Source organism: Chrysochloris asiatica, unplaced genomic scaffold (genome assembly GCF_000296735.1).
Source record: "Chrysochloris asiatica unplaced genomic scaffold, ChrAsi1.0 scaffold00042, whole genome shotgun sequence".
In the NCBI taxonomy this organism is placed as follows: Eukaryota; Metazoa; Chordata; class Mammalia; order Afrosoricida; family Chrysochloridae; genus Chrysochloris; species Chrysochloris asiatica.
Window position 1 is genome coordinate 14969755 of NW_006408560.1, and position 24991 is coordinate 14994745.

General features: G+C 51.1%; 1 protein-coding gene across 4 annotated transcripts; it reads left to right on the top strand.

Annotated features, from left to right (window-relative positions):
* The first annotated feature begins 968 nt into the window (after positions 1-968).
* Positions 969-21886, top strand: LMNA (lamin A/C). 4 transcript variants are annotated; one of them, XM_006861582.1, is made up of 13 exons: positions 9030-9049; positions 14266-14422; positions 16055-16180; positions 16456-16626; positions 16804-16929; positions 17713-17933; positions 18028-18250; positions 18683-18790; positions 18900-19019; positions 19446-19535; positions 20321-20590; positions 20906-20928; positions 21571-21886. In XM_006861582.1, exons 1-13 carry the CDS (start codon positions 9030-9032, stop codon positions 21614-21616), a joined length of 1701 nt encoding a protein of 566 aa, XP_006861644.1. In that variant the 3' UTR covers positions 21617-21886. The 4 variants fall into 4 exon arrangements, with proteins under 4 accessions (XP_006861641.1, XP_006861643.1, XP_006861642.1 ...); XM_006861579.1 differs by lacking the exon at positions 9030-9049 and adding an exon at positions 969-1568 and having other exon boundaries at positions 20906-21886; XM_006861581.1 differs by lacking the exon at positions 9030-9049 and adding an exon at positions 969-1568 and having other exon boundaries at positions 20321-20440; positions 20906-21886.
* The last annotated feature ends 3105 nt before the right edge of the window (positions 21887-24991 follow it).

Here is a 24991-nt window from a genome sequence, read left to right on the forward strand (position 1 = left end):
ATTGGGGTGGAGACTGACTACCCAGCCCCTGGCCTTGCTCTCCCTTTCAGGCCCCTCTGAGAACCACAAAAATCTGGGACCTGGTGTCCTGGCAACGTGATGAGCACACACACAGCTCTGGTATCTGTTTTAAATTATCCATTAAAATAAGTACAGTCCTGAAGTTGGCAGGGTGGGGTGAGGAGTAGAAAGGGACTGAAGGGGGAGGAATCTAAGGCAGCCTCTTTTTCCAATAGCATGGGACCAAACCAAAGGGACAGAGGATGGGGGGCAGATGACTGGGTCCTAGTCTTGGTCTTCTCTGGGGAACTAGGCTTGGAGCTACACCCAATACTTGGTTTGGAAGGGAAAACATTGAGGCAGAAGATAAGGATGATGGGACTCCAAATTACTGATACTGTTCCAAGACTGAGGGGGTAAAGGTACTCAGAATCCAGAACTTCGTATGCCCCAGGGGAACCCAGGCATTCCTTCTCCACCCCACCCCTGGCATACTGAGATGCAGCTTTGAATGAGCTGCCCACGTGTGGAAGGGGGGCAAGGGTGACTCACTATTACTACTGGAAGGAAAGGGGGAGTCAGTGGTGTAAGGAGGATGAGTCACTCTCTGGGCACCAGCCTCAACCCTCCCCCCACTTTCCTGTACCCCAGCTCTGCCTGCCTGGACCCCTCCCTTCGTTTTGCACTTAGTCCCCTTTTTCTCCCTGTCCTTTGACCACCCACTCCCATCCCTGGACTCTGCCCTTTACCCCAGAAGGTATAGGGAGTGGTGGAAAGCTCGGATCTAGGAGCGCTGAGCAGGCAGGAACTCAGAAGTTGAAGCTTCAGCGTAGCGGTGAGCGGGTGAGGGTGGGCACAACTCCGCCCCTGCCAAGCGATCCTCTCCCCTCTTCACCCCCTCTTTGCCCCCACCCCTGTGGGTGTGTGCTGGCTCCTTTAAGAACAGTAGCCCCTCCTCCTTGTCCACAGACCTATTAGAGCCTTTGCCCCGGCGCCGGTGACTCAGTGTTCGCCGTAGCACAGCTTCTATTCTAACCAACCCCGATCCCAAGGTCCGACAGCGCCCGGCCCAGATCTCCACGCCTGCCAAGAGCAAGCCAAGAGCCAGCCGGCCGGCGCGCTCCGACCCCGAGCAGTCTCTGTCCTTCAGCCCGACTTCTGAGCCCTTCTTGGGACCCCTGCCCCGCGGGCAGCGCTGCCACCCTGCCGGCCATGGAGACTCCGTCCCAACGGCGCACCACTCGTAGTGGGGCGCAGTCCAGCTCCACCCCGCTGTCGCCCACCCGTATCACCCGGCTGCAGGAGAAGGAAGACTTGCAGGAGCTCAATGATCGCCTAGCGGTCTATATCGACCGTGTGCGCTCACTGGAGACGGAGAACGCAGGACTGCGCCTTCGCATCACCGAGTCGGAGGAGGTGGTCAGTCGCGAGGTGTCCGGCATTAAGGCCGCCTATGAAGCAGAGCTTGGAGATGCCCGCAAGACCCTCGACTCGGTGGCTAAGGAGCGCGCCCGCCTGCAGCTGGAGCTGAGCAAAGTGCGAGAGGAATTTAAGGAGCTCAAAGCGCGGTGAGTGCGCCCAGGTGGCAGCGTGACGGGCTGGGAGCCGAGAGGGCGGGCGGAGCGGCTCCCTCGGCCCGCTCCGGAAAGGGAGTGAGAAGGCTCTGGGCGGCTAACTTTGCCGTGTAGTCTCCTCCCTCCCCAAAACTGCCCCGAGTGGGTGACTGGCGGTGCCAAGAGGAATTGTCCTGAAAGGGTAGAAAGGGGAGGGATCTCCGGGAGAGGCTAGGAAATTCTAAGGAATGGTGGGAGCATCGGGGCCAAATAGGGGCTCGTGGTGGGCGCGCCTTCCGTTAGAGTGGGGTTTGTCAGCCACTTGGAGCCTGAGGGAGGAGTTTGTTCAAAGCACAACTGGCCCTGCCAGGTATAAGAAATCTGGGCACCTGGGATACTTTGGAGTGGGTGAAAGGGTCCTGTTAGAACTTTCTTGGCAGGCTTGGCACTGTGCCAACTTTGCCCAGACAGACTCAAAGTCCATGATGCCCACTAAGACAGAGCTTCCAAGATGACAGATGTCCAACGGTGAACCCCATCTTCCCTCCCAGGGGTGTGGCAGTGGCCCCCATTGGCATGACTCTTCCCTTGGTTCTTGCCAAAAGTCAGACGCTCTCCCTCATTCCTTACATGTCTGAAACCTTTCCTGGTCTCTGACAGGCCCACCAAACAGCTCCAGGAGTGTGGCTCCCCCGCAGCTCCCACAGCCCTTGGCCTGCTTGGCCCTGGAATGCATGAGAGGGAGGGAATGAGGGCAGAGGCTCCCAGCTCAGGAAGTTGTGCTATGCCTAAGTCTGGTGGCACCTCTCTTGGCTGGTATCTGCAGAGGGTTGGCGGCACTTCTGTCCCTCCATCCCTTTCATTTCCCCAACCAAGTCTAGTAGTCTTAGTTCTGGCCTATCTTATCAGTCGTTGTCGTTTGGATCTTTGCCTTATTAAACTCCTGGAATACAGTGACATTTTTGAAATCCAGCCGTTGGAAGCTTCAGGCCACTCCCACTTCACCCAACCCTGCCCCACCCTACCCCACCCTACTCTCATCCACCCTCTTCTTTCTATAAAGACCTTTGGGACCTTGAAAGTTTAGGCCCTCTTCTTCTAGTCTCCCAAGGATTTGGTTTCCTGATTCCCATTCCCCTTTCTTAAATGTAGACCTAGGCTAAAGAGCACTAAAAGTGTTTAGAGATTCCTGGAGGGCCTGTGGGTTTTGACTTTTCCTGTTCTCCCATTGCATCATCACCTCCAAACTCATGGTCTTCCCAAATCATCTCTCTGTGTTCTCTGGTTGTTCTGTCCCTTCACTACCCCCAACCCTTCTACTCTCTGAGGCATGGTGGGTGTGGCCAGATCCTATCACCCTTCCACTGAGGGGAAGGAAGCTCCTTGGGGAGACAGGTTCAACCTGTTGAAAGAGATCACTCCTGTCTTTCTTTCCTTTAGTCATATGAACAACTTAGCAAGGCAAACAGGAGGCAAACTACTGGACTGGTTGGAAGAAGTGAGAGAATTCATGTTCTAAACTATAACTACTGAAGTGCCATCCCCTCATACCTCCCATCCCCACTCCTCACAGATCCTTATGAAGGACATTCTTAATAGATCTTTTTCTGGGGAAGACATGAATTCTGGGCTATAGGACAAACATTGTCTATAGTCTTGCGCTAACCCAGTCACGCCCGTCTGTTTCTTTTGCCTCCTTGTGCAGCTGTCTAGCCCTGGGACACCAGGCGGGTGTGTGTGCACGTGGGGCAGAGGCGGGGGTGGTGTGTGTACTTGTTATATTTAGCCACCTGCCTCTCTTCTCCCCCACTGATCCTGGCTGGTCTTCCGGAAAAGGGGGGCGGGTGGTGCACACCTGGATCTCAGGCTGCTGGGAAGTAAGGGTGAAGAGACAAAGGGGTCTCAGGCTGGAGTGTTTGTCCCTTAGTCTATGTCCCCAGTAGGAGGAGCCAGGATTTGTTGCCCCCTTTTATGCCTGCTCTGCTCAGGGTAGGGTGGAGAGGTGAGTAGAATGAAGAGTTTGGGAGAGGAGGAAAGGTATTGCCTCAGCCCTTCCCACTGAAGCTTGGAGAGAAGGTGTTGTCTGGTTTAATGTTTAATTAGAGCTCAGAGTTCAGGGCCAGGCTTGGGGTTGAGATGTAGAACTACTTGTAAGACCCTGTGGTAACCCTGGCACAGGCCGGGTATCTTGACTACACCTAGGAAGTTGGGGCTCCCTCTTGTGGGACTAGGTTATGCGCTTCCAGAAGGAACACCATGTCACCCCTCCTGTACTCCCCCTCCTCTACCCCCACCCCTACCCCCCTCTTTTTACTCTGGAGCCTGAGGGATTTGAAATCCCAAGTACAGGGAGAAGAGGAAAGTTGAGAGTGCCAGGGAAGGCCCGGCTGGGGTCCAGGCTGGGAGCTGGGCCCCGGGCCCCACCCAAGGCAGGACAGCTGGATTGATGACTCAGATGCTACCCCCCCTCCTTCCTACTCTGGTGGCTTTACAAGAGACAGCAGGAGACAGGGTGGAGACAGAAGATGTCTTAAAGGAAGGGATGGGGATTTGAATGTCTGTATCTTCTAACCCCTTCCCCACTACATCCTGACTTCTTCTTAGGACCTCTGGTGGAGTTCGGTGCTGTGAACCACGGGCGGTATATGCACAAGTTGTTCTAGAGTTGAATCCAGAGTTATAGGTTCAAGCTGCAGGATATGGCCAGGGTCTGTACCTTCCCATTCGGAACTGATAAAAGAAGGCTGAGTCACAAGTGGGGAGATCCCATGCCCACAAAGCAGAAGCACCTCTTCTCCCTGGATGAGGCTCTGGTGCTCAATGACTTCCTGAATTGCCCGCCGTTTGCAGCCCCACTGGGCATGGGCACGGAGTTGCAGGCTCAGGCTCATGCAGGCTCTGATAGGACAAGGACAGCAAAGACACAGTGTTTCATACAGGGTGGTGGTGGTGGTGGTGTGTGTGTGTGTGTGTGTGTGTGTGTGTGTGTGTGTGTGTGTGTGTAACAAGCCAGCCAAGTGTGTTTTTACCCCTAAACCTCACTTCTCCAGTTTAGGAGATAGGTTGAAAAGGCCTGAGGGTAGGGGCTTAAGGCTCAGCTCATGATTTTTCAAATTTACTCCTAAGGCCTGAGGTTTCTGCTCTGGGACCTGACATACCTCAGTACTGTCTTGCCAGGGCGTGTTAGTGCTTGATCAACAGCCCTTGCCCCAGCCTGTACTTGGAAAGACCCATGAATCTGCCAGATCATACCTGGTGGAATAGAACTCTGGGAGGCTACAATAGGCTGGTGATTCCTGTCTTGAGATTGTCTTAGGACTTGTCACAGGAATTGTCCACCCAGTTCCAAAGGAGGTTGTGCATCTTTTTGACAGAGACATGGGGATTGGGGGCCTTTGAGGATGCCTGGACCCCAGTCCTCACCTAAGGATACCTATTGGTGTTACTGTTCTCATCTCTCTATCCTGAAATCCATGCCTTGATCTAAATGGAAAGAAGAAGGTATAACTAAAGCCGGGGACTGAGAAATGCTTAAGTCCAAGAAATACTTAAGCCCAATAGAGAGAAAAATTCCTTACTAGGATCCTGATTGCCCTCCCATGAGTGAATGCATTTGGTAGGACCTTCTCCTGGCCTCCAGGAGTCTAAGACCCTGGCTTGAATGAGAAGTGCCCATTACCCTCAGTGACTCAGTTGCTCAGTGTCAGGCTGAGCCAAGGACAGCTGCAGGGACAACTGGTAAGAGATGCTTTCTTCACCTACCAACTGTGCTCTCTGTTCTCCTCCCCCATAACCCTCCTCAGCCCCTTACCGTCTCCAGCAGCTGTAGCAACTAAGACCACGTCTGGCTCGGAGGTAGACACTAGGGGAGTTTCTCCATTCTCACCCTCTTGGGTTCCCAGAACTGAAGGTGACAAAGGCTGAACTTGGAGATGCTTAAAAAGAGGGTTCTTTTAAAGAAAGTTTGTACAGACTCCTATCCTTTAATAAGAGTCGAAGTAATCCACCAATAAGTTGCCAGACAGTGTGGGTAGTAGAAAGAGCTCTGACCCTCAGTGTCCTTGGTTCTTGGCTTGACTTTGCCACCAAATTGCTGTGTGATCTTGAGCATATTGCCCTCCCCCTCTGGATTTCCCCATCTATAAATGGAAAGGGCTTATAGCCGAAGGTCTCCAGAGATTCCTCAGGTTCCAAATGACCCACAAAATGAGAAAAACCATCTTCTAAAATAACACACTATTAATATTCAAATCAAATGCAGTTAAATGTGAAAATAATTAAGAGCGAATGCTATTCTCAATAGAAATATTTCCCACAAGCTATAGAATTTAAGTCCTACCATTCTTCTCTCTTTCTTAAAGAAAGTTTATTAGAAATGATTCACTGGTATGATTTGACACTCTTTTGGCTTATGCTTTGTTTGTATTAATAGTTGGGAATAACAATGTTTCCAATGCTTTCTCCTTCAGGACAGGGGAAATGGCTGCACCTATCTGGTGTGGCACTGTGGGCTAATGTGTCTGACTGCAAAGTCGTTTGAACTGCAAGGTCAGTGGTTCAAGCTCCCCAGCCGCTCCTTGGAAACCCTAGACAGGGTCGCTATGGGTCAGAATCGACTCAACGGCACTTAACAACAACAACATCATATAGCAGGAGAGAGGGAGAACAGGTCCAGGAATAAGGCACCCTCGTGGTGCAATGAGTTAAATATTGGACTGCTAACTGAAAGGTCAGTGGTTCAAACCTACAAGTCGCTCTGCAGGAGAAAGATGAAGCTGTCTGCTTCTATAAAGATTTATAGCCTTGGAGACCCTAGAGAACAGTTCACCCCTGTCCTGTAGGGTCATTCTGAGTCAAAAGCAACTCAGTGGCAATGGGTAGATTCAGGAATAACTCTGTTGAGGACTAGATGGGAAGCCCTAGGAAAAGTTGGGCTGTTACCTTAGAGTTGGCCAGAATTATGTAGACACCTTGTGTCTGGATCCAGAGGGAGATGAAGGTGACCTTGAGCTGCTCACCTTCTACCCTTCCTGCACCCATACTTGCTCTCCCAGCTTGAGGAAGAGCCTTATCAGTCTATTAATGAAGGGGACAGGGTTTGAGAAGAATATAGGCGGCTCTCTCTCCTCTGTCCCTCTGTGGGAGAGGAAGCCAGAATCTTGCCTGCCCAATTCAGGAATAATTCTGGCTGGATTCCCAGGCCCAGCAGGCTGAGTCACGGTAGAGGACAAAGTGGACAGGAGACCTGGAGCTTGTCTAGTCAGACAAGGCAAGGCTGAGGGGTGGCCTTTTCATGAGAATTACATTCAAATTGCAGCAATAGGGATGAGGGTAGGAATCTGATGGGAGACAAGAATCCAGGGCATATGAGTTTCTTTAGGATCAGCTCAAGGGAGCCAGAGACTCTTGGTTTCAAGGGGTTCAGTTCTGGGAAGTTGAGAGGAGGCTGTGGGGACTTCCAAGGCTACTCTCCTTCCTCCAGAAGTTCTGATGCTGCCACCCTCTGCCGGCTGGGAGAGAGGGTTGCATCTTCCTAAGCAAAGCTGGAATGCAGTGGGACTAGAACTCCTAGGTCCTCCCTGATTTCCTTTCCTGACTTGGGGCGTGGCTCCCCCCCCCCCCTCCCATGATAATAACCGTGTTCCGCCAGGTGGAGGAGTCCTAAGAAGGGGTTGCTGAGTTCGCTTCCTGTAGCGGTGTCCCCCTAAAGTCCCTCCCTTTAGCCAGTGTCCTCCTTCCCTCCCTCAGGACATTCTACATTCTTCCTAAACCATCCCCGCCCCCCATTAACCACACTTACACACACACAAACACGCTTCTACTTCTTTTGGTCTGCTCTCAGTCCCTGCATTTTGATGACAACCTGGGAATGACTTCTGGAGAGAGAAACCAGGAAGAATGAAAGTGGGTTTGGCAGGAAGCTTGCAGGGGGTGCTTGATCAGGAAGCCAGCCGCCTGTTGTCCAGGACCCCAGTGTCCTGATCTCTGGCCCCAGGCTTCTCCTGCCTCTGTACAATGCCACGTTGTTACACCCAGCAGCTGTGACTCAAGCCTGGTCCCCCGCCAGGCCCAGTGCCTCTGTTGCTGAGAGTTGCACTGCGTCAGAACATGTAAACAAGGCCTCCTAGCCTCCATTTCAGCACCAGGCCCCCCCACCCACCCCCCCCGTTCCTCTGCTTGGAATCAAGACCTGGCTTTGTCTCTGGGGAGGACAGCTGGGAACCTGGTGGCTCTGGAAGGGGATCTGAGGGATCTCAGACCCTGAGCAGGGCATGTTTGGCGGGTGTCACGCCCAAGAACGGCTTTGTCTGCCACAGGGCACATATGCCTCTGTGTGTGTATGTGTAGGGGATGGCTGGGTGTGTGGTTGGGTGTGGTCCATACTCAGGGGCCTGCAATACGCTTTCCAGGTGAGATATAAGAGACATTCAGAACTTCACAGGGTGTGCTTTGTTTGAGAAAGGCTCAGATCCCTGGACCATCTGACCCCCTCTGTTCCTCTCTTTAAGGCCTCCTTTTCAGAAAGGGATATAACCTTGAATGCCAACGTGGGGAAGTCTGGGGAAGAGAAGGGATCGTGGCTAAGGATCAGATGTCTTAGCTTTCCCACATCCTGCCCTTACCTGTGTGATCACACACCCACAAACCAGTCAAGAAACCAAGCCGTGGTTACATTTTTTGGAGGGAGGGGAGGGAGAATGAGAACATATGGCTTCACACACAGTTGTGCGTGTATGTGATGTCTGGTGGTGGTAGGAATGCTGGCTTGACTAGGCTTCCATGTCATGCTCTGGGGTGTTTCCTCGAAAGTGAGGCAGAGGGGTTTCCTTACTGGGTCTCTCTGTGTTGTTCTTGGTAGCCCCTGCATGCATCATGCCATTTCTGGGTACTGTCTCTTTCTATGAGTGGCCTCAGGTTACCTAGTGGGTAGGTTTTTAGTGAATGAGCCCACCCTTCCCTGGGCCTTGGTTTCTCAATCTGTAAAAGTGCAGGAGTTGGTTCAGGAACTCTAAAATCACAAAATTCTTACAACATAAGTGAAGAGATAATAAAACCAACACGTAAGACAAATGGTGGCCTTGGCACTGGCTAAATGCAGTTGGGAGTTGAGAGAGAAGAGAGGGGATGGGACTGGAGCAGCAGGGCAGGCTTGGGAACCAGTCTCAGCTGAGGTGGAGGGGGTGGAGTTTTTGGAACAAAAGGAAGGTTGGTACTAAGGAATGTGCAGGCAGGCTCAAGGTGCCAGCAGGAGATGCCCTATCACCCCCCCCAGTAAGTCTGCCGAAGCAGAGGTCTAGACCACTGGGAGGATTGAGAATAATCTCCATGAGGGCAGGGACTCCTTGCCATCCACTTAGCTCTGACCAGCCTGGCCACAGGGGGCGCTCTGTCCCATGAGGCAGGAAATGCCCAGAAGCCCAGGGACCTATGTTTTCCTGTGCGGCTCCCCCTGCCTTCCTGGGGTCGCTACTCAGCATGGGGAACATGGAGGGCCGGTGAGGCAGGGCTACTGGAGGGCTGGGGTGGGTCTGAGGGAGCCCCTGCAGGGTTGGGCCAACTCCTTCACCAGCCCTTATCCTTTTGTCCCTCCTACTCCCTTATTTTTAGCCCTAACTAAATATCTCTGCCCCCCTGTCTCTCCCTCAGCTCAAGGGAGGAAATGGGGGCCTCTCCCTCTGGGCCTAGCTTGTTGCTCCCAGCAACCAACTACCAGACCTAAACAACCCTGAGGCCAGTCCTGGCTTCCATATCTGGCATCAGAGCTGGTCAAAGTGGGTGACTCAGCGGGCGGGTCAGCACCTGGCCCAGTGCCCAACCAGCCCCTTTGCTGAGCTGGGCGCCTTTCTTTCCCCAAAGCAGTTCTGAGAGTCCTGGCTTGTAGCGGCCCAGAAGCTGGGCTTCCCTATCCTTACAGACCACCAGCTTTGGACCATACCCATTAGCTCCCAGCTCTCATTTCTCTCTTATTCTTTTCTTCTCTGCTCCCCCTACCTCTCCCATCTTCTCTTTCTAAGATCAGATTTGCCAGCTGGGGGAAGAGTTAGAAACAGGATGCCCAGCCCTTCTTCCCTCACAGGCCTACTGGGATGGAGCCACTCTTGTGTTTGGAGAACCTGGCGGATACTCGGGAAAGAGCTGGCCACTCCCACTGGCATGGCACTAGGCCTAGAGCAGGACGTGGGCAAAGCCAGTGCTCCCCTGTGAACACTAGAGGATTTCCCGACCCCTGCCCTGGTATTGTCTGCCTGAGGATGAGTCACCTGAGAAGCCCCTGGTTCCCACCCTTCCCTGTCCCACCCTGTTCTCCCTGCCAACTAGGGGTGGGGATAGGCAGTAGTTAGCACGGGTCCAGTTTTGCCACTGGCACGTGCAACACCATCACGCTACAGCTGCCAGTGTCTGCTTTGAGTCGCTGTTAGGGACTAGCAGGAACAGTGTTTCGAGCTGGTAGGTAGGCAAGATGGGGGAGGAGAGGCGCTGGGCTCTGCTACCTCAGCCATCTCTTGGTGTGTGCGTGTGGCTCATTAGCCACAGAACTCCTGAGGTCTGAGTCATGAGCCTATGGTAACTTCTTCCCCAAAGCTGGGAGCTCCTAGTGCCTGACTAAGAAAACCTCAAAGGCTCTTGCTCTTCTTCCTTGGTGGTTTCCCTCCTCTGTAGGGGGTGTGTCTTAGTCCTTTAGTCAAATTGCTTTCTAAGTCCTAGTCAAAACCTCAGAGAGGGAAAGTAAAACAGACCCCTTCATTTCTTAAACCAGTAAGCCAGTTGCTGTCAAGTTGACTGCATATCACAGTGATCCTATCTATGTATGTTAGAATAGATCTGTGCTCCAAAGGGTTTTCAATGATCAGGCTTTTCTTCCAAAGTGCCTCTCTGTTGACTCAAACCACCAACCTTTTGGTTAGCAGTCGAGTGCATTAACCATTTACACGACTCAGAGACTCCCTGAATTTCTTGTTGTTTTGTGCTGTCGGGTTGATTCCGACCCATAGTAACCCTGTACAGAGTTTCTGAGGAGCAGCTGGTAGGGTTGAACTGCTGAACTTGTAGACTGTAGTCTAGTGCTGATCCTACAGCACCACACCAGGAGTCCAGTGCTTTGTTGTTGTTGTTGTGAAGTGCCATCAAGTCGGTTCCGACCCATAGCAACCCTGTATAGATTTTCCGAGGAGCAGCTGGTGAGCTTGAACTGCCAACCTTGCAGTTCAAATGGCTTTGCAGTCTGGCGCGTTAACCCACAGTGCCACACCAGGACTCCATGAGACCCTAGACATAGTTCTGTATGTTTTAGCTTCCCTATCCATATAGTAAGTTCTATCTCATAGGGTACCTGTGAAGATTAAGTGAGTTAACATTGTAATATTTAGATTACAACGTAGTACATGAAACACATAATACGCTCTATACTAGTGTTTGCTGTTTTCAGCATCATTACCACCTGACCACTACTTTGGGAGCAGTAGGAAGTGAAGTTAGAGTAAAAGAAAATTTTCTTTACTTCTCAGACTAGCAGTACCTGGATGGTGCAAACAATTAACACACTTGAGCTGTTAACTGAAAAGTTGGAAGTTCAAGTCTATCCCAGAGATGTCTCCAACTAAGGCTTGGCAATCTATTTCCAAAAAATCAGTCATTACAATCCTATGGCACACAGTTCTATTGTAACTCACATAGCATCGCCAGGAGTTGGAATTGACTCCACAGCAATTTTTTTTTTTTTTTTTTGGGGGGGGGGTCGGGGGAGGAAGGGGTCAGATTAAACTCCCATAGGGCAAGGATCATGCACCTGTTGTCTCAGCATCTTCTGCATGTACTTCTCCTTTCTTCAGTAAGAGTCTGCTTGGCACTACCAGAGTGTTATTACCAAGGAGAACTCCAGGAATCCCTCTTTGGGTGTCTAAGGAGGCCGGGAGGCAGGAATCGGAAAGAGATACCCTTGAGATGTCTTGAAACCATCTGGTTGCTCCTTCCTGTTTCTCCCAGCTCAGGCTGGCTGTTGTAGCTGACTGCCAGTGTCTGCCCTCTTCTTTCTCTCAGCTTCTCCATTCTTTCCAGACCTTGTAGCTTAGGAAAGTGGTTGAGGTAGAGGAGGAAGAGTCTTCAGCAGCCAGAACAGACTGGACTGTAGCCTTGTCCTTGCTGCTGGCTTGTGGAGATACTAGGCCATTTACCTTCCTCCTCTGTAAAGTGAGGGAACTGAGCTGAATAGACTAAACTCCAGTTCTCTAAACTCAAGCACTGAGGGCCTTCCCCTGCCGCATATGCGCACATGCGTGGCCAGCTGCAGCCACCTAGCCTTCAGGGAGGAGAGGCCTCTTCTGGGAAGTTCCTGCCAGCCTTGGAGTCTGCCCAAGGAGCTCAGGAGCTGTCTGCACAGTGCTTCACTTTACCAGCGGTTTTCTTCATTTTCTCACCTCCCCCTGTAGCTGCCTCAGCTTCGGAAAAGTTCTGAAGTCATGGAAAGTTGGAGCTGTGCTCCCAGCCAGGGACTGGGCCGGATGGCAGCCAAACCTTGAGCCGGGTTTTGACTTTATTTTTAGCTTTTCTGACTGAGACAGAGGAGAGAGACACCCTCCAGTTCTGAAACACTGTTGTGTTAAAACAACTTGTTCTGAGGAGCAAGCATGTAGACTGTGGGAGCTCCCTCTAGTCTTCACATCCTTCCTCTGTCCCTCTGTCCCCCTCCCAGCCCACAGGAATCTCCTAGGCCTGGGGGGTGGGGTGGGAGGTAGAAGGATAGAAAGATGAGGACTCTCTCTCTCTCTTTCTGTCCCTCCAGTAAGTCTTGTTCTGTCCTATGCCATTGTAAGCTGTTGTGTCTTCTGGAGTTTAGGGCTTTGGGGGCAAGAGAAAATTCTTGGCTAGACTGCTCTTCTCTTTTCTAGGATAGGGTTGGTTTGTTGTTGTTCTTCTTCCTGCCCATGTTGGTTTCCCTTTTTTTCCATCTGCTATGGTAGGCTTGTGCTTAAGGACTGATGAGTTGCAGATGATCATCTGGGACTAGGCCTCTTGGATCTTTCCCTTTACTCCCTGCTTCACCATGTGGCCAGCTGCAGCTGTTCAAAGTTTGTGGAAAAATGGAATTAAAAGATAATAGAATTTTTCCACAAACTGTTTGAAGCTCCCTCATATTTGGGAAGGCATTGTAATGTCTGAAAGATCCTTGAGTTCCTAGGAGACTTTCAAAAATATCAGTAATTAATTGTCATGGGTGATAGCCATTTGTACCACCCAGGGACTCCCTTATAAGAAAATAAACCAAAATCAAATCCACTGCCATGGAGTTGATTTCAGCTCATAACAACCCTAGATAGGGTTTTTGAGACTAAACCTTTATGGGCACAGAGTGCCTCATGGAGTGGCTGCTGGATTTGAACTGCCCACCTTGTGGTAAATATTATTCTAAAGTGCCCTCAAGTTGGTTTCGACTCCTAGTGACCCTGTATAGGGTTTCCAAGGAGGGTCTGGTGTGTTTGAATCACCGACCTTGTGGTTAGCAGTTCAGTGCTTATCCTACAATGCCACACCAGGACGCCTTGTGGTAAATAGAGGAGTCCTGGTGTGGTGTTGTAGATAAGCACTGGACTACAGGGTCAGTCTGAACTTCAAGGTCAGCAGTTCAAACCCACCAACTGCTTCTCAGAAACCCGATACAGGGTCATTATGAGTCAGAACTGACTCTTGAGACACTTAACAACATTCTTTTTAAACGAAAATGGGACTTCTCTATTTCTCTAATTCAGTATGCAGCGAAAATAATCAGGGACCCAGAAAGGGGAGGGAAGTGACAGAGACCACCTCTGTTCAATTGTGTGCGTCAAGTTGGTTCCTATCTGTATAGTGACCCTGTATAGGGTTTCCGAGAATGGCTGGTGGGTTGAACTGCCAGCTTTGCAATTAGCAGTCTAATGCTGGTCCTACCGCACCACATTGGTTCTACCCAGTTTTAGTTTAAGGAATGGAAGAGGCTCAAGACTGGAGTCCAGCTGGATCTGGAGGCCTGAGAGCCGCATGTGGAAGCAGATGTTGAGGCTGTGGTTGAAGGGTAGGGCTTAGCATACTCAGAGTTCTGAAGAGGCTGACAAGGAGGAAGGCTGGAATCCCTTTGCCCAGATAGGTTCTGAGAAAGGGAAGGGCAGGTACTGTGCCTGCTTATCCTCCTCCCAGCTCTCCCTGAGCCCTGCCTAGACTTTCCCCACAGTCTCAGTTTGGAACAGAGAGCAGAAATACCTTTGGGGCTCAAACAGACATGTTAGAGACACATGGACCCCAGGGTTCGTAGCCTGTCTGGGTCCCTCCGGGGGTGGGTATGGAGGCGTGACTGAATAGAAGGTGGACGGAGTCCAGGGAAGAGCCCTTAAGGTCCTGTGTGGGAAGGGGCATGAGACAAAGGTGCCCCTGTCTCTTTGGGAAAGGATGGGAGGGGGTAAAGGAAAAGCATTCATATCTTGGGATCTAGCTTTGCCCTTAGCCCTGGGCACGTTCCTGAGTCCTGAGTCATGGGAAGGGCGGAGCAGCAGGAAGGGGGTTTTGGGGGACCTTGGGAGAGGTGGGTGGTAGGCCCTAGAGCTGACAGATGCAAAGTCAAGGCTGCCCTCTCCTGGTCATTGAAGGAACAGCAGAGCCCAGTCCCTATAACAGCTTCTCCCATGGAGAACATCTCTAGAGGACATGAACTCCTCTCAAACCAACTCTTCCCTCTCTTCATCAGCAATACCAAGAAGGAGGGAGACTTGCTGGCTGCCCAGGCCCGACTCAAGGATCTGGAGGCTCTGCTTAACTCTAAGGAGGCCGCACTGAGCACCGCCCTCAGTGAGAAGCGTACATTGGACGGTGAGCTGCATGATCTGCGCGGACAGGTGGCCAAGGTAAGATTGCCCTTTCAGGGCTTGTCTGTAACCCCACTTGACCCTCCAAGTACACACACACACTCACTCTTACACTCAGGCCACTGTCAGGAGGTGCCTAGTCTGACCTGTCACATGGTGTCAGAGCCATTCAAAGACCATTATCATATTCAGTGGGTTAAGCGTTGGGCTGTTAACTGAAAGGTTGGTGGTTCAAACCAACCAGCTGCCCACAGGAGAACGATGAGGCAATCTGTTTTCATAAAGATTTACAGCCTCAGAAACTCTACGGAGCAGTTTGACTCTGTCCTCTAGGGTCACGCTGAGTTGGAATTGACTCAGTGGCAATGGGCTGGGTTGGGTAACATCATTTTGCCCATCCAGACCATATTGCATTCCTTGGCTGCCCAAGTAATTCAGTTCAGTGAATTTATTTTTCATAATCATTGTCATTTAACTTTGTGATGAACTGTGTCTGGCTGAGTCAGTCTTGTTTGGCTGTCCTATAAACAGCTCCTGAACTCTTCAGAAGAAAGGAGAGGAGCTATAGACCATCCACAGAGGCCAGAGTCAGAGCTGATAGTTAATTACATGTGGTAGGCATATTAATGTTGTTGTTAAGTGTTGTTGATTCCTCCAACTCACAGTGACCGTGTATAGGGTTTCCGAGGAGCAGCTGGTGGGTTTGAACTATCGACCTTGCAGTTAGCAGTCCAGTGTTTATCCTACAGCACCACACCAGGACCCCTGCAATCAATCAATCAATCAATCAATCAATCAATCAATATTCATAATGCCTTGCTATCTATTCTTTTCTCTAATCTCTTATGTTACAAGCTAGGGGACAGAAGTAAAGAAGTTGGCTTATTTTCAATCTCACAACCTCATTTGCTCAGAGCAGGCCTGGGACTAGAACCAGCTCCCTAACTTTCATCCTTGTCTTTCCCTGCATAGGCCCCACAGCTGGGCTAGTGTCTTCCTGGGTCTCATGCCTCTAGCTCCACTTCTTCTCTTCGCCCCTTCCAGCTGCACTGGTCAGCCTGTGCTTTCTAAAATGAAAACCTCAGTAAGGTGCTGCCCTGCTCACAGTTCTTCAGAGACTCTCTTTATAGCCAATAAGGGCATCTCTTTATGCTCCCACTCTGGTCAGCGAGACCTGCCATCTTTCCTATCACTCTCCCTGCCTTAACTCTAGGCTTCAGCAGTACTGGTCTCCCTGGAGGTCCCAGAACATACATGTACCCTCATACCTCAATACCTTTTCACGTGCTCTTCTATGTTCCTCCCCACCCCCAGCCTACAAGGCAGGACCCACTGAACTGTCCTTTGGGTCTTAGCCTCTTAGAGAGGCATTCCTAGAATTCCCCTCCACCAGGCACACTTAGGTTCCTTTCTTCATATTTCCTCTATACTTTGTACAAACCTCCTTGCTAGCAATTGTTATATTGTTTTAGGAGAGGGGTGGTCTCATGGGGGTGACTGGGACTATATTTTCTTAGCACAGAACCTACCCAGAGTGGTTACTTTCGGTGAGTGGATATCCTGACTTCAGTGCACATCCTAAGCCCTCACTCCCTCTGGATCTCTTTCCTATCATGGGAAGAGCTCATCTCAGCTTCCTCCTAGCTCTGACCTCCACCCCTCTCCTCTTAGCTGGAAGCAGCTCTTAGTGAGGCCAAGAAGCAACTTCAGGATGAGATGCTGCGGCGTGTGGATGCTGAGAATAGACTGCAGACTCTGAAGGAGGAACTGGACTTCCAAAAGAACATCTACAGTGAGGTGAGGGCTGAGCTTTACAGGCCAGCGGATTGGTGTTAGGTGTGACAGACACAGGCCTTGGGCTGTGGGATCAGCTGTGTGCAGAATTCCCCTGCCTAATCCCTGTACTAGTGGATAAGGAGAGAGGTGAGGTAACCAACACCCAGCTCCTAGTTAAAGTGGGGCTGAGAATGGTCCGTGGGTTGAGGTTGGACAGGGAGCTCAGTCATCTGGGGCTCAGTTCTAAGGAACTAGTACTGATCTCAGTTTCTGTGTCTTTTTTCCAACCCTTCCAGGAGCTGCGTGAGACCAAGCGCCGCCATGAGACCCGGTTAGTAGAGATTGATAATGGGAAACAGCGCGAGTTTGAGAGCCGGCTGGCGGATGCCCTGCAGGAGCTTCGGGCCCAGCATGAGGACCAGGTGGAACAGTACAAGAAAGAACTGGAGAAGACCTATTCTGCCAAGGTACTTGTGATCCTGGTTCCCCCCCAGCAGCCCCACCCTTGCCCATGGAGGATCAAGTAGGAGAAGGATGGGAGCTCAGGATACCCAGGACCTGAGTCTGCAGCAATGATATGGCCTCAGATCCCTCCCTTGCTCCCTCTCAGTCCTTGTATCCTAATCTGGTGTCATCCCCTCCAGCTGGATAATGCCAGACAGTCAGCCGAGAGGAACAGCAACCTGGTTGGGGCTGCCCACGAAGAGCTGCAGCAGACCCGCATCCGCATCGATAGCCTCTCAGCTCAGCTCAGCCAACTCCAGAAGCAGGTGATGCTCCCAGGCCCCACCTACCAATATCTGTGCAGGTTGTAGGGCAGATGCCCAGAGAGGCTTGCTGAGGAGGCAAGGGGCAGAACATGCTCAGCAGACCAGCAAAAGTGACCCAAGATTTGATACCAGATGACCTGTGTAATGTTCCAGTACCACCTCTTATTTTGCCTTAATTTCTCCAAGCCTTGGTTGTCCCACTTGGAAGTAGAAACCATTTTGATCTTCCTTAACTCACCAATTTGCCATGAGAGTCAAATGAGTCAAAGTATAAAGAACTAAACAACATGAGGAGTCCCTGGTTGTTGTAAACAGTTTACATGCTCAGCTGCCAACCAGCACATTGGAGACTCAGATCCACCCAGAAGCACCTTGGAAGAAAGGTCTGGCATTCTACTTTAGAAAAAATCAGCCATTGAAAACCCCATGGAGTACAGTTCTATTCTGACACACATCGGGTAGCCACTAGTCAGAACTGACTAGACAGCAACTAGTTTTTATGAAATGTGAGGTGTTAAAAGCATTCATATTCCAGCTGGCTGTGCCATTTGTGACAGGAAGAAATAGATTTTAATCTCAGAACAAGGAGTTTCAGTTAGCTATTGGAAATGATTTCCCGGTTGATCACTAAGGCCTTATTAGAACCTGTTGATGGGCTCTGATAAAACCCTGGAGATCCTGGGGAGGGTAGCTGGGTCTCCCCCACCCCTCAACCACACCCCTCCCTTTCCACATGCTTGGGGCTCTTGGGAGCTCACCAGATTACTGCCTCCCCCATCCCAGCTGGCAGCCAAGGAGGCGAAGCTGAGGGACCTGGAGGACTCACTGGCTCGTGAGCGGGACACCAGCCGGCGGCTGCTGGCAGAGAAGGAGCGGGAGATGGCAGAAATGCGGGCAAGGATGCAGCAGCAGCTGGACGAGTACCAGGAGTTGCTGGACATCAAGCTGGCTCTGGACATGGAGATCCACGCCTACCGCAAGCTCCTGGAGGGCGAGGAGGAGAGGTGGGATGGGGAGGAGTCAGGGCGGTGCTAGTAGTGCCCTCTGGCCTATCACTGGCCCTGACTAGGCTCTCTGCTTTGTCTCCTCCTCCCCCAGGCTTCGCCTGTCCCCCAGCCCCACCTCTCAGCGCAGCCGTGGCCGTGCCTCCTCTCACTCATCCCAAACTCAGGGTGGGGGCAGCATCACCAAGAAGCGCAAACTGGAGTCCAGCGAGAGCCGAAGCAGTTTCTCGCAACATGCACGCACTAGTGGGCGTGTGGCTGTGGAAGAGGTGGACGAGGAGGGCAAGTTTGTGCGGCTGCGCAACAAGTCCAATGAGGTAACTTTCCTCCTAGCTAGGGTCCAGGGGAACACACAGGGTTTGGGAGAATAAATGAAGGGAGAAGTGATGAAGGTATGAATATTGGAGAAAGGAATATCCCTCCCCTCAGAGAGTAGACCAAGGCCATGGTGGATGTCTCCTTCAGCATTCTGGTTCCAGCCTTCCACTACTTATTGGCTGGGAGACAGTGGGAAAGTTATCCTCTCAGGGCATCAGTTTCCCCATCTGTAAAATGGGGATAAATAATAGTCCTGAACTCTTGAGTTGTTGAGATGTAAGTGGCCCCACAGAATGTAGCTGTTATTCTTTGAGGAGGTGGGGGCTCTGACTGCAGGCTGAGGAGGGAGGTTCAGTGTGGGAACTTGAGTAAGATAAATTCAAGAGCTCCTCTGAGTCTCTCCACCTTCCTCTTCCTTCCCTTCTTGGCAGGACCAGTCCATGGGCAATTGGCAGATCAAGCGCCAAAATGGAGACGATCCCTTAATGACCTACCGCTTCCCACCAAAGTTCACTTTGAAGGCTGGGCAGGTGGTGACGGTGAGTGGCAGCACTGGGGAAAGCCGGACACCCGAGCGGGGGGGGAACGGGCTAGACTGAAGATGGGAGTGCTGGAGTGAGCTCCTCTATTCTAACCCTGCTTTCCCAGATCTGGGCTTCTGGAGCTGGAGCCACCCATAACCCCCCTACTGACGTGGTGTGGAAGGCACAGAACACCTGGGGCTGTGGGAACAGCCTGCGCACGGCGCTCATCAACTCCAATGGGGAAGTGAGTATGCTGTGGGGTAGGCAAGGTGGGCCTCTTGTTGGGCAAAGCTCCCCTTGGTGGCCACATCAGCCTGCTTCCCTCAACCCAAAGGGTGCTGGTTCAGTGATGCTTTCCCCTAGTTCTCTGGTGCAGTCCCAGGCCCCCACTTCCTGCCTCCTAGTGGGCACAACAAAAGATGCCTCCCCCATCAGCATGAGTGGGGGAAATTAGATAGGAAGGATTGTTAAAGGCAGAGCTATACACAGAGAATTTGAGGTGTCCCTCTTTGAAGTAGAAACAAGTTCCTTAGCTCAAACACCACAGAGGACAGTGTCAGAGTTGACAAAGGGTAGACCAGGAGAAAGGTTCCCAAGGGGGTCCCTGTGGATAGACATGCTGCCTACTTCTCCTGGCCCTGACCCTGGGCCTGGTCCCTTGTCTTGGCAGGAGGTGGCCATGCGCAAGCTGGTGCGCTCAGTGACTATGGTTGATGATGACGAGGATGAGGATGGAGATGACCTGCTTCATCACCACCATGTGAGTGGCAGTCGCCGCTGAGGTCCAGCCTGCACTGGGGCACCCAGCTAGGTCTGGGGGCAGCCTCTCTCTGGCCTCTTCTATACCAAAAATCTCTTCATTAAAGAATATTTTGGAACTTCACTCGCAGCCCTGACCTTTCTTCTCTCTCCTCCCTATACCTTGAACAGGGAACCCAGGCATCTGGGTGCCCTACTCTGGTAAGGAAGGGAGTGGGAACTTTCTGATGCCATGGAATATTCCTATGGGAACAGTGGACAAGGGTCTGGATTTGTCTCCTGAAAAGGGGATAGGAGGACAGATGTGGGGCACCCCAGCCCTGCCTCCCCCACCATTCTGTTGTATGCATTTCTTGTCTTGTGTCTTTCCCATCTCTATTGCATGCATGCCCTCTCATTTTCCCTCTTTTTCCTGCAAGAATGTTCTCTCATTCCTGCCCCTACCCCCCCTCCCAGCATGCCCCTGTCCTCCAAGCTTGTTTTCTTTGTCTTTCCTTATCCTCTAAAGCTTAGAATAGCTGAAACAGAGTCAAAGTCACACTCCTGCTTCCCTTTCTCCAAGTCTTTGTGAACTGAGCACCCTTATCCTCATGCCTTCCCTCCTCCCCCGCATCAGTCCTCCCAGGCTTGGCCTTTCCAACCCCTCTTGCCTTTGGTTCCTTGGGCCCAGAACCTTCCTGTCTTGTGCTTGGGAGCCTGCAGGAGCCTGGAGCCTGGGTGTTGGGCCTGAGCAGTCAGTCCCAGACTCGCCGTCCTGTCCCGCCTGAGCCTTGTCTCCCTTCTCAGGCCTCCCACTGCAGCAGCTCGGGGGACCCCGCTGAGTACAACCTGCGCTCTCGCACCGTGCTGTGTGGGACTTGTGGGCAGCCTGCCGACAAGGCGTCAGCCAGCGGATCAGGAGCCCAGGTGGGCGGATCCATCTCCTCTGGCTCGTCAGCTTCCAGTGTCACAGTCACTCGCAGCTACCGCAGTGTGGGGGGCAGTGGGGGTGGCAGCTTCGGGGACAGCCTGGGCCACCGCTCCTACCTCTTGGGCAACTCCAGTCCCCGAACCCAGGTGAGTTGTCTTCTTTGTCTCCACAGCTTGTGGGTTAGGACAGGGGGTCCTGTGTGGGGTGGGGTGGGGAGGAGAAGGATAGCCTTCTCTCCCGACACCCGGGAGACTAGGAGCCTCCTCCTCTCAGCCCAGGGCCCTAGACAGCCCATTCCTGCATCCTGCCCCTCCCGTCTGAGCCCCAGGCTGGAGGGCAGAGCAGGGCTGGAGTGTGAGGGATAGGAAAGGCACTACTTACCTGCCTTCTGGATTGAGGGAGGGAGGGGACCGGACCAGGCACTGCTGCTCACACCTCTCCCCTTCTCTCTTCTCTCTTAGAACCCTCAGAACTGCAGCGTCATGTAATCTGGGACCTGCCAGGGCAGGGTGGGGTGGAGGCCTGATTCCTCCTCACCTCAAGCCCGCCCCCCTACTTTGTACCTGATCAGTGGGGGCTTGAAGCCAAAGAAAAATACCCCTTTGGTTTTTTTCTTCCGTGTTTTGATTTTTTTTTTCTAAGAGAAGTTATTTTCTACAGTGGTTTTATACTGAAGGAAAAACACAAGCTGAAAAAAAAAAAGGCATCTAAATCCAAATTTCTATTTCCTTCCTTTTCGCTGCTTCCAGGAAACTCCATATCTGCCTTAAAACCAAAGAGGGCTTCCTCTAGGAGCCAAGGGAAAAGGGTGCTTTTACAAAGCCTAGATTTTGCTTTTCTGCCCTGCCTGCTGCCCCCACCCCGGGGATCCTGTGACATGGTGCCTGAGAGGCAGGTGTGGAGTCTTCTCTGCCCAAGCTTCCTCCCAGGTGGCAAGCCAATCATCCGGCCAGCCTCTGTGAGAGGAGGGCTGAGCCAGGCCCCCTGGGCCCAGCCTCTCATTCCACTACACCTGGTGGAGGCTCCTCTGCCTGTCCCCGCAAACTCCAGACCCCCTGCCCCCTTCCCGGGGTGACTTAATTCTCCCAGGATTCAGCTGCGCTTGCTTTTTCTATATTTTAGTTAGACAAGAGATGGGAATGAGGTGGGAGGTGGAAGAAGAACTAATTTGAATCTGCCTTCTCCGAGCTTTAGAGCCGGGTGGGCTCTGGGCAGTCACTGAAAGTCAGGGTCAAGTGGGGTGTAGGGAGGAGGAAGAGGGAGGCCTACTAGAGAAGATACAAGTCTGCTGGGGCCTCACCCCAGAGAAGGAAGGTGAGAAGGGGCAGAGGGAGTGTGGAGTGGTTTTTGGTAAACACTAAGGAGCCCCTTGCCTCCCTATTTCCCATCTGCACCCCTCCTCTCTTACCCAAATGAATACACTAGTTGTTTCTATCCCTGGCTACCGTGGTGTCTGTCTTTGTTGGAGAGCGTCATGTGTTCTGAGGGGCAGACACACAAGTGTCTTAGACACCCTCTGTCTTAGAGGGAGCTGGAAGGCTGAAGCCTCAGCACTCCTGGTACAAATGGTGGCACTCATATGGAAACTGATAAGGAGAGGCTTGGAGATAAGCATCACCTACCCACTGTGTGTCTCCTCCTATGGAAGCCCTTCAGAAAGGGAGAGCCCAAAGAAGGGCATTTTCTTCCTAACTGCCTTCATCTGAGCAACATTTCTTAAGAGCTGTTTATCAGGGACAGGCTGGTCCCTGAGCTAAGCATGACTATTAAGACATGTTCAGCCTCAGGGCGAGGACACCTCAGGGCCTTGAAGTAAGGACAGATGGGAAGGAGGGAACTGGTGAGAGAGTAGCAGGAAAAAATGAGTTAGAAACCAAGCAGTTCCTGTCCCGTCATGCCAAATTCTCTGCTCAGCTTGAGAGACAGGTAAATGAACAAGACATCAGGGACAGTGTCCTCAAGGGCTTCCCAATCAAGTTAGAGTCAGACAGCACAGGCTGCTGTTCACAAAGGGATATACGTCAGGGGGAGTTGGGGCCTCTGAAGGGAAGATGGCTTATAACCTGGGGGAATGAAGAACTCCAGTTGAGTGGAAGAGCACTACACAGGGAAAACGAGCCCATATTAGTTCATCTTTCCCTGGCCCTTTAGTTTCTAAAACATTTCTGAACTACTTCATTTGACCCTCGGACCATCTTTGTCCCTGAACATAGGGGTTTAGAGTTAATTTGCCCAAAGCCATAAAACTAGTAGGTGGCAGAGTCCTTCTATGGTATCAGATCCTGGCTGCAGATCCTTCTATGGTATCATGCTTCCTTCCAAACAAAAACGAAAAAACCAATGATGAAACAAAAGTTTATGTCCTATGAAGCAGAGGAGTTGAGCAGGGAAAAAAGTCAGCAGGGAAAAGAACTTTTTCAGTGTGGGAAATAAGACTGATAAAATCAAAGTTAATTAAAGGAGTAAGGTCTCTGAGGTCATGCTGGAAACTCCTGATCCACTCCTCCACACTGCACCCACCGTGGGTCTGGGAAGGGGTGCTAAGAGGAGAGGGTAGAGGCTTCCGGAAGGTGTTTCCACCTTGGATGAGCTGCTTCAAAGATAGAAATCAGGGCCCCAATGGGCATGAGCATGTCTTAGACTCAGAACCAAATCTATTATCATGGAGTTGAAATGAACTCACATCAATCTGATAGGACACAGTAGAACTGACTAGCGTTTCCGTCATAACAAGAGCGTATTGCCACATCTTCCTCCTGGTGAATGGCTGGTGGGTTCAAACCATGAATTTTTCAGTTAGCAGCTGAGTGCTAAACCCTTGGGTCACCAGGCCTCCTTCCATGGGGTCTTGTTATTAAGTGCCATTGAAAGCCGTTTGAACTGCAAGGTTGGCGGTTCAAGCTCGCCAGCTGCTCCTTGAAAACCCTATACAGGGTCTCTATGGGTGGGAACCGACTCCAGGCTCTTAACAACAGGCGCCAGCAAAAGGTTTTAGTCGTCACCTCTAAGCGAGGACATCCACATGTACTTCCCTATCACGACACCTGGTGGCGCCCGAGCGCTACCTGAGACGTCGGTGCACCCAGTTTAGGAACTGCTCAGTCAGCTCCGCTGAAACTGGGTGAATGACGCGGGGGTTTGCGCCTAGGAAGCTGTGTGGAGACTGTTAGCTGGGGGAATATGAAGACTAGAAGGTGAGGTCCCTGCTCTTGAGAAGGGCTGAGGGAGATAAGGCGAATATGCAAAAGCTGCTGTAAATTAACCATGAGATAGCTCCATCTTGCACAGCTGGTGGATACACAGACTTTGTTACCCCACAGGTTGTTCACAATGTAGCTTAACACTCAGCTGGCCAGATCTGATTTTTTGTTTGTTTGTTTGTTTGTAGTGTGGCACTGTGGGTTAATGTGCTATACTGCAAAGTCAGTTTGAACCACAGGTTGGCAGTTCAAGCTCACTAGCCGCTCCGTGGAAACCCTATCCAGGGTCACTATGAATCAGAGCTGACTCGATGGCACTTAACAATAACATATACTCTAGTAAAACTGAAAACACAGAGAAGTACAAAGAAGAAGAAAATATCATCCATATTCAGTCCCCTAGAGGCAACCATCCACGGATTTCCTTCCAAACTTTTATTCCTGAGCATATACTTTAGGTAGATAAGATGTCACTGTGGTTTCAATTTAGATTCTGCTTGTCTCACTTAATATATCTAAACTCTTTCCAATGTTATTTCAAAGATTATAAACACTGTTTTTTAAATAGCATTTGTTCTTTTTCTGTTCATGTGAGAATACCTGGTCATAAAACATAAATATGTCATCTGACAATTCCCTTAATTGACAATAAAACCAATCAGTTACACATGTGGGTTGCCTCAAAACGCCAAACAAAATGAAACTGCTAGGATTCAGAGTCCACCCAGTACTATCCCACCACTCCATGGGTGATAAAGCCATCGAGTAAGGGTCAAGCCATACAATACGACACTCACAAAGTGTTGGCAAAGGAAAGTTATTTTAATTAGTCACAAACAATAACATACAACAGGAAACAGTCCCATGATGAACTGTCCCCTCCAGCTCAAATGTTGTCCAGTCAAAATGGAAGCTCTTCTATGCATGTCCCATAGGAGAAGAACATGGAACTCCTTCTACACCCCGTTTTATACTCCAGGGTTGACATACCTCACCTCATGGAGCTTAATGTAAGTTTTCCCATCTGACCACCCAAGGAGGAAGTGGTTCGACTACTGTGTGCCAGGTGGAATTCTTTAGCACTGCTGCTTACCAGGTTTGAGGGGGCTGTATTTGTTCTGAAGCCTGATGCTATTGGGGGAAGGAACATGGAAGACTAATAGCTGTTGGGCTCGTCTAAAGAACTGCCTTCTCCCAACATTCTAATAATTCTAATCTCTATAAAATGGTCTTGAGGCATAAATATGGCATACAACAATTCCCTTAGTTGACAATAATACACAATAATCTTGTTTTAACATTCAGTACCTGACCTTATCTTGTGAAGTCAAGGTAAGAAAATTGTAT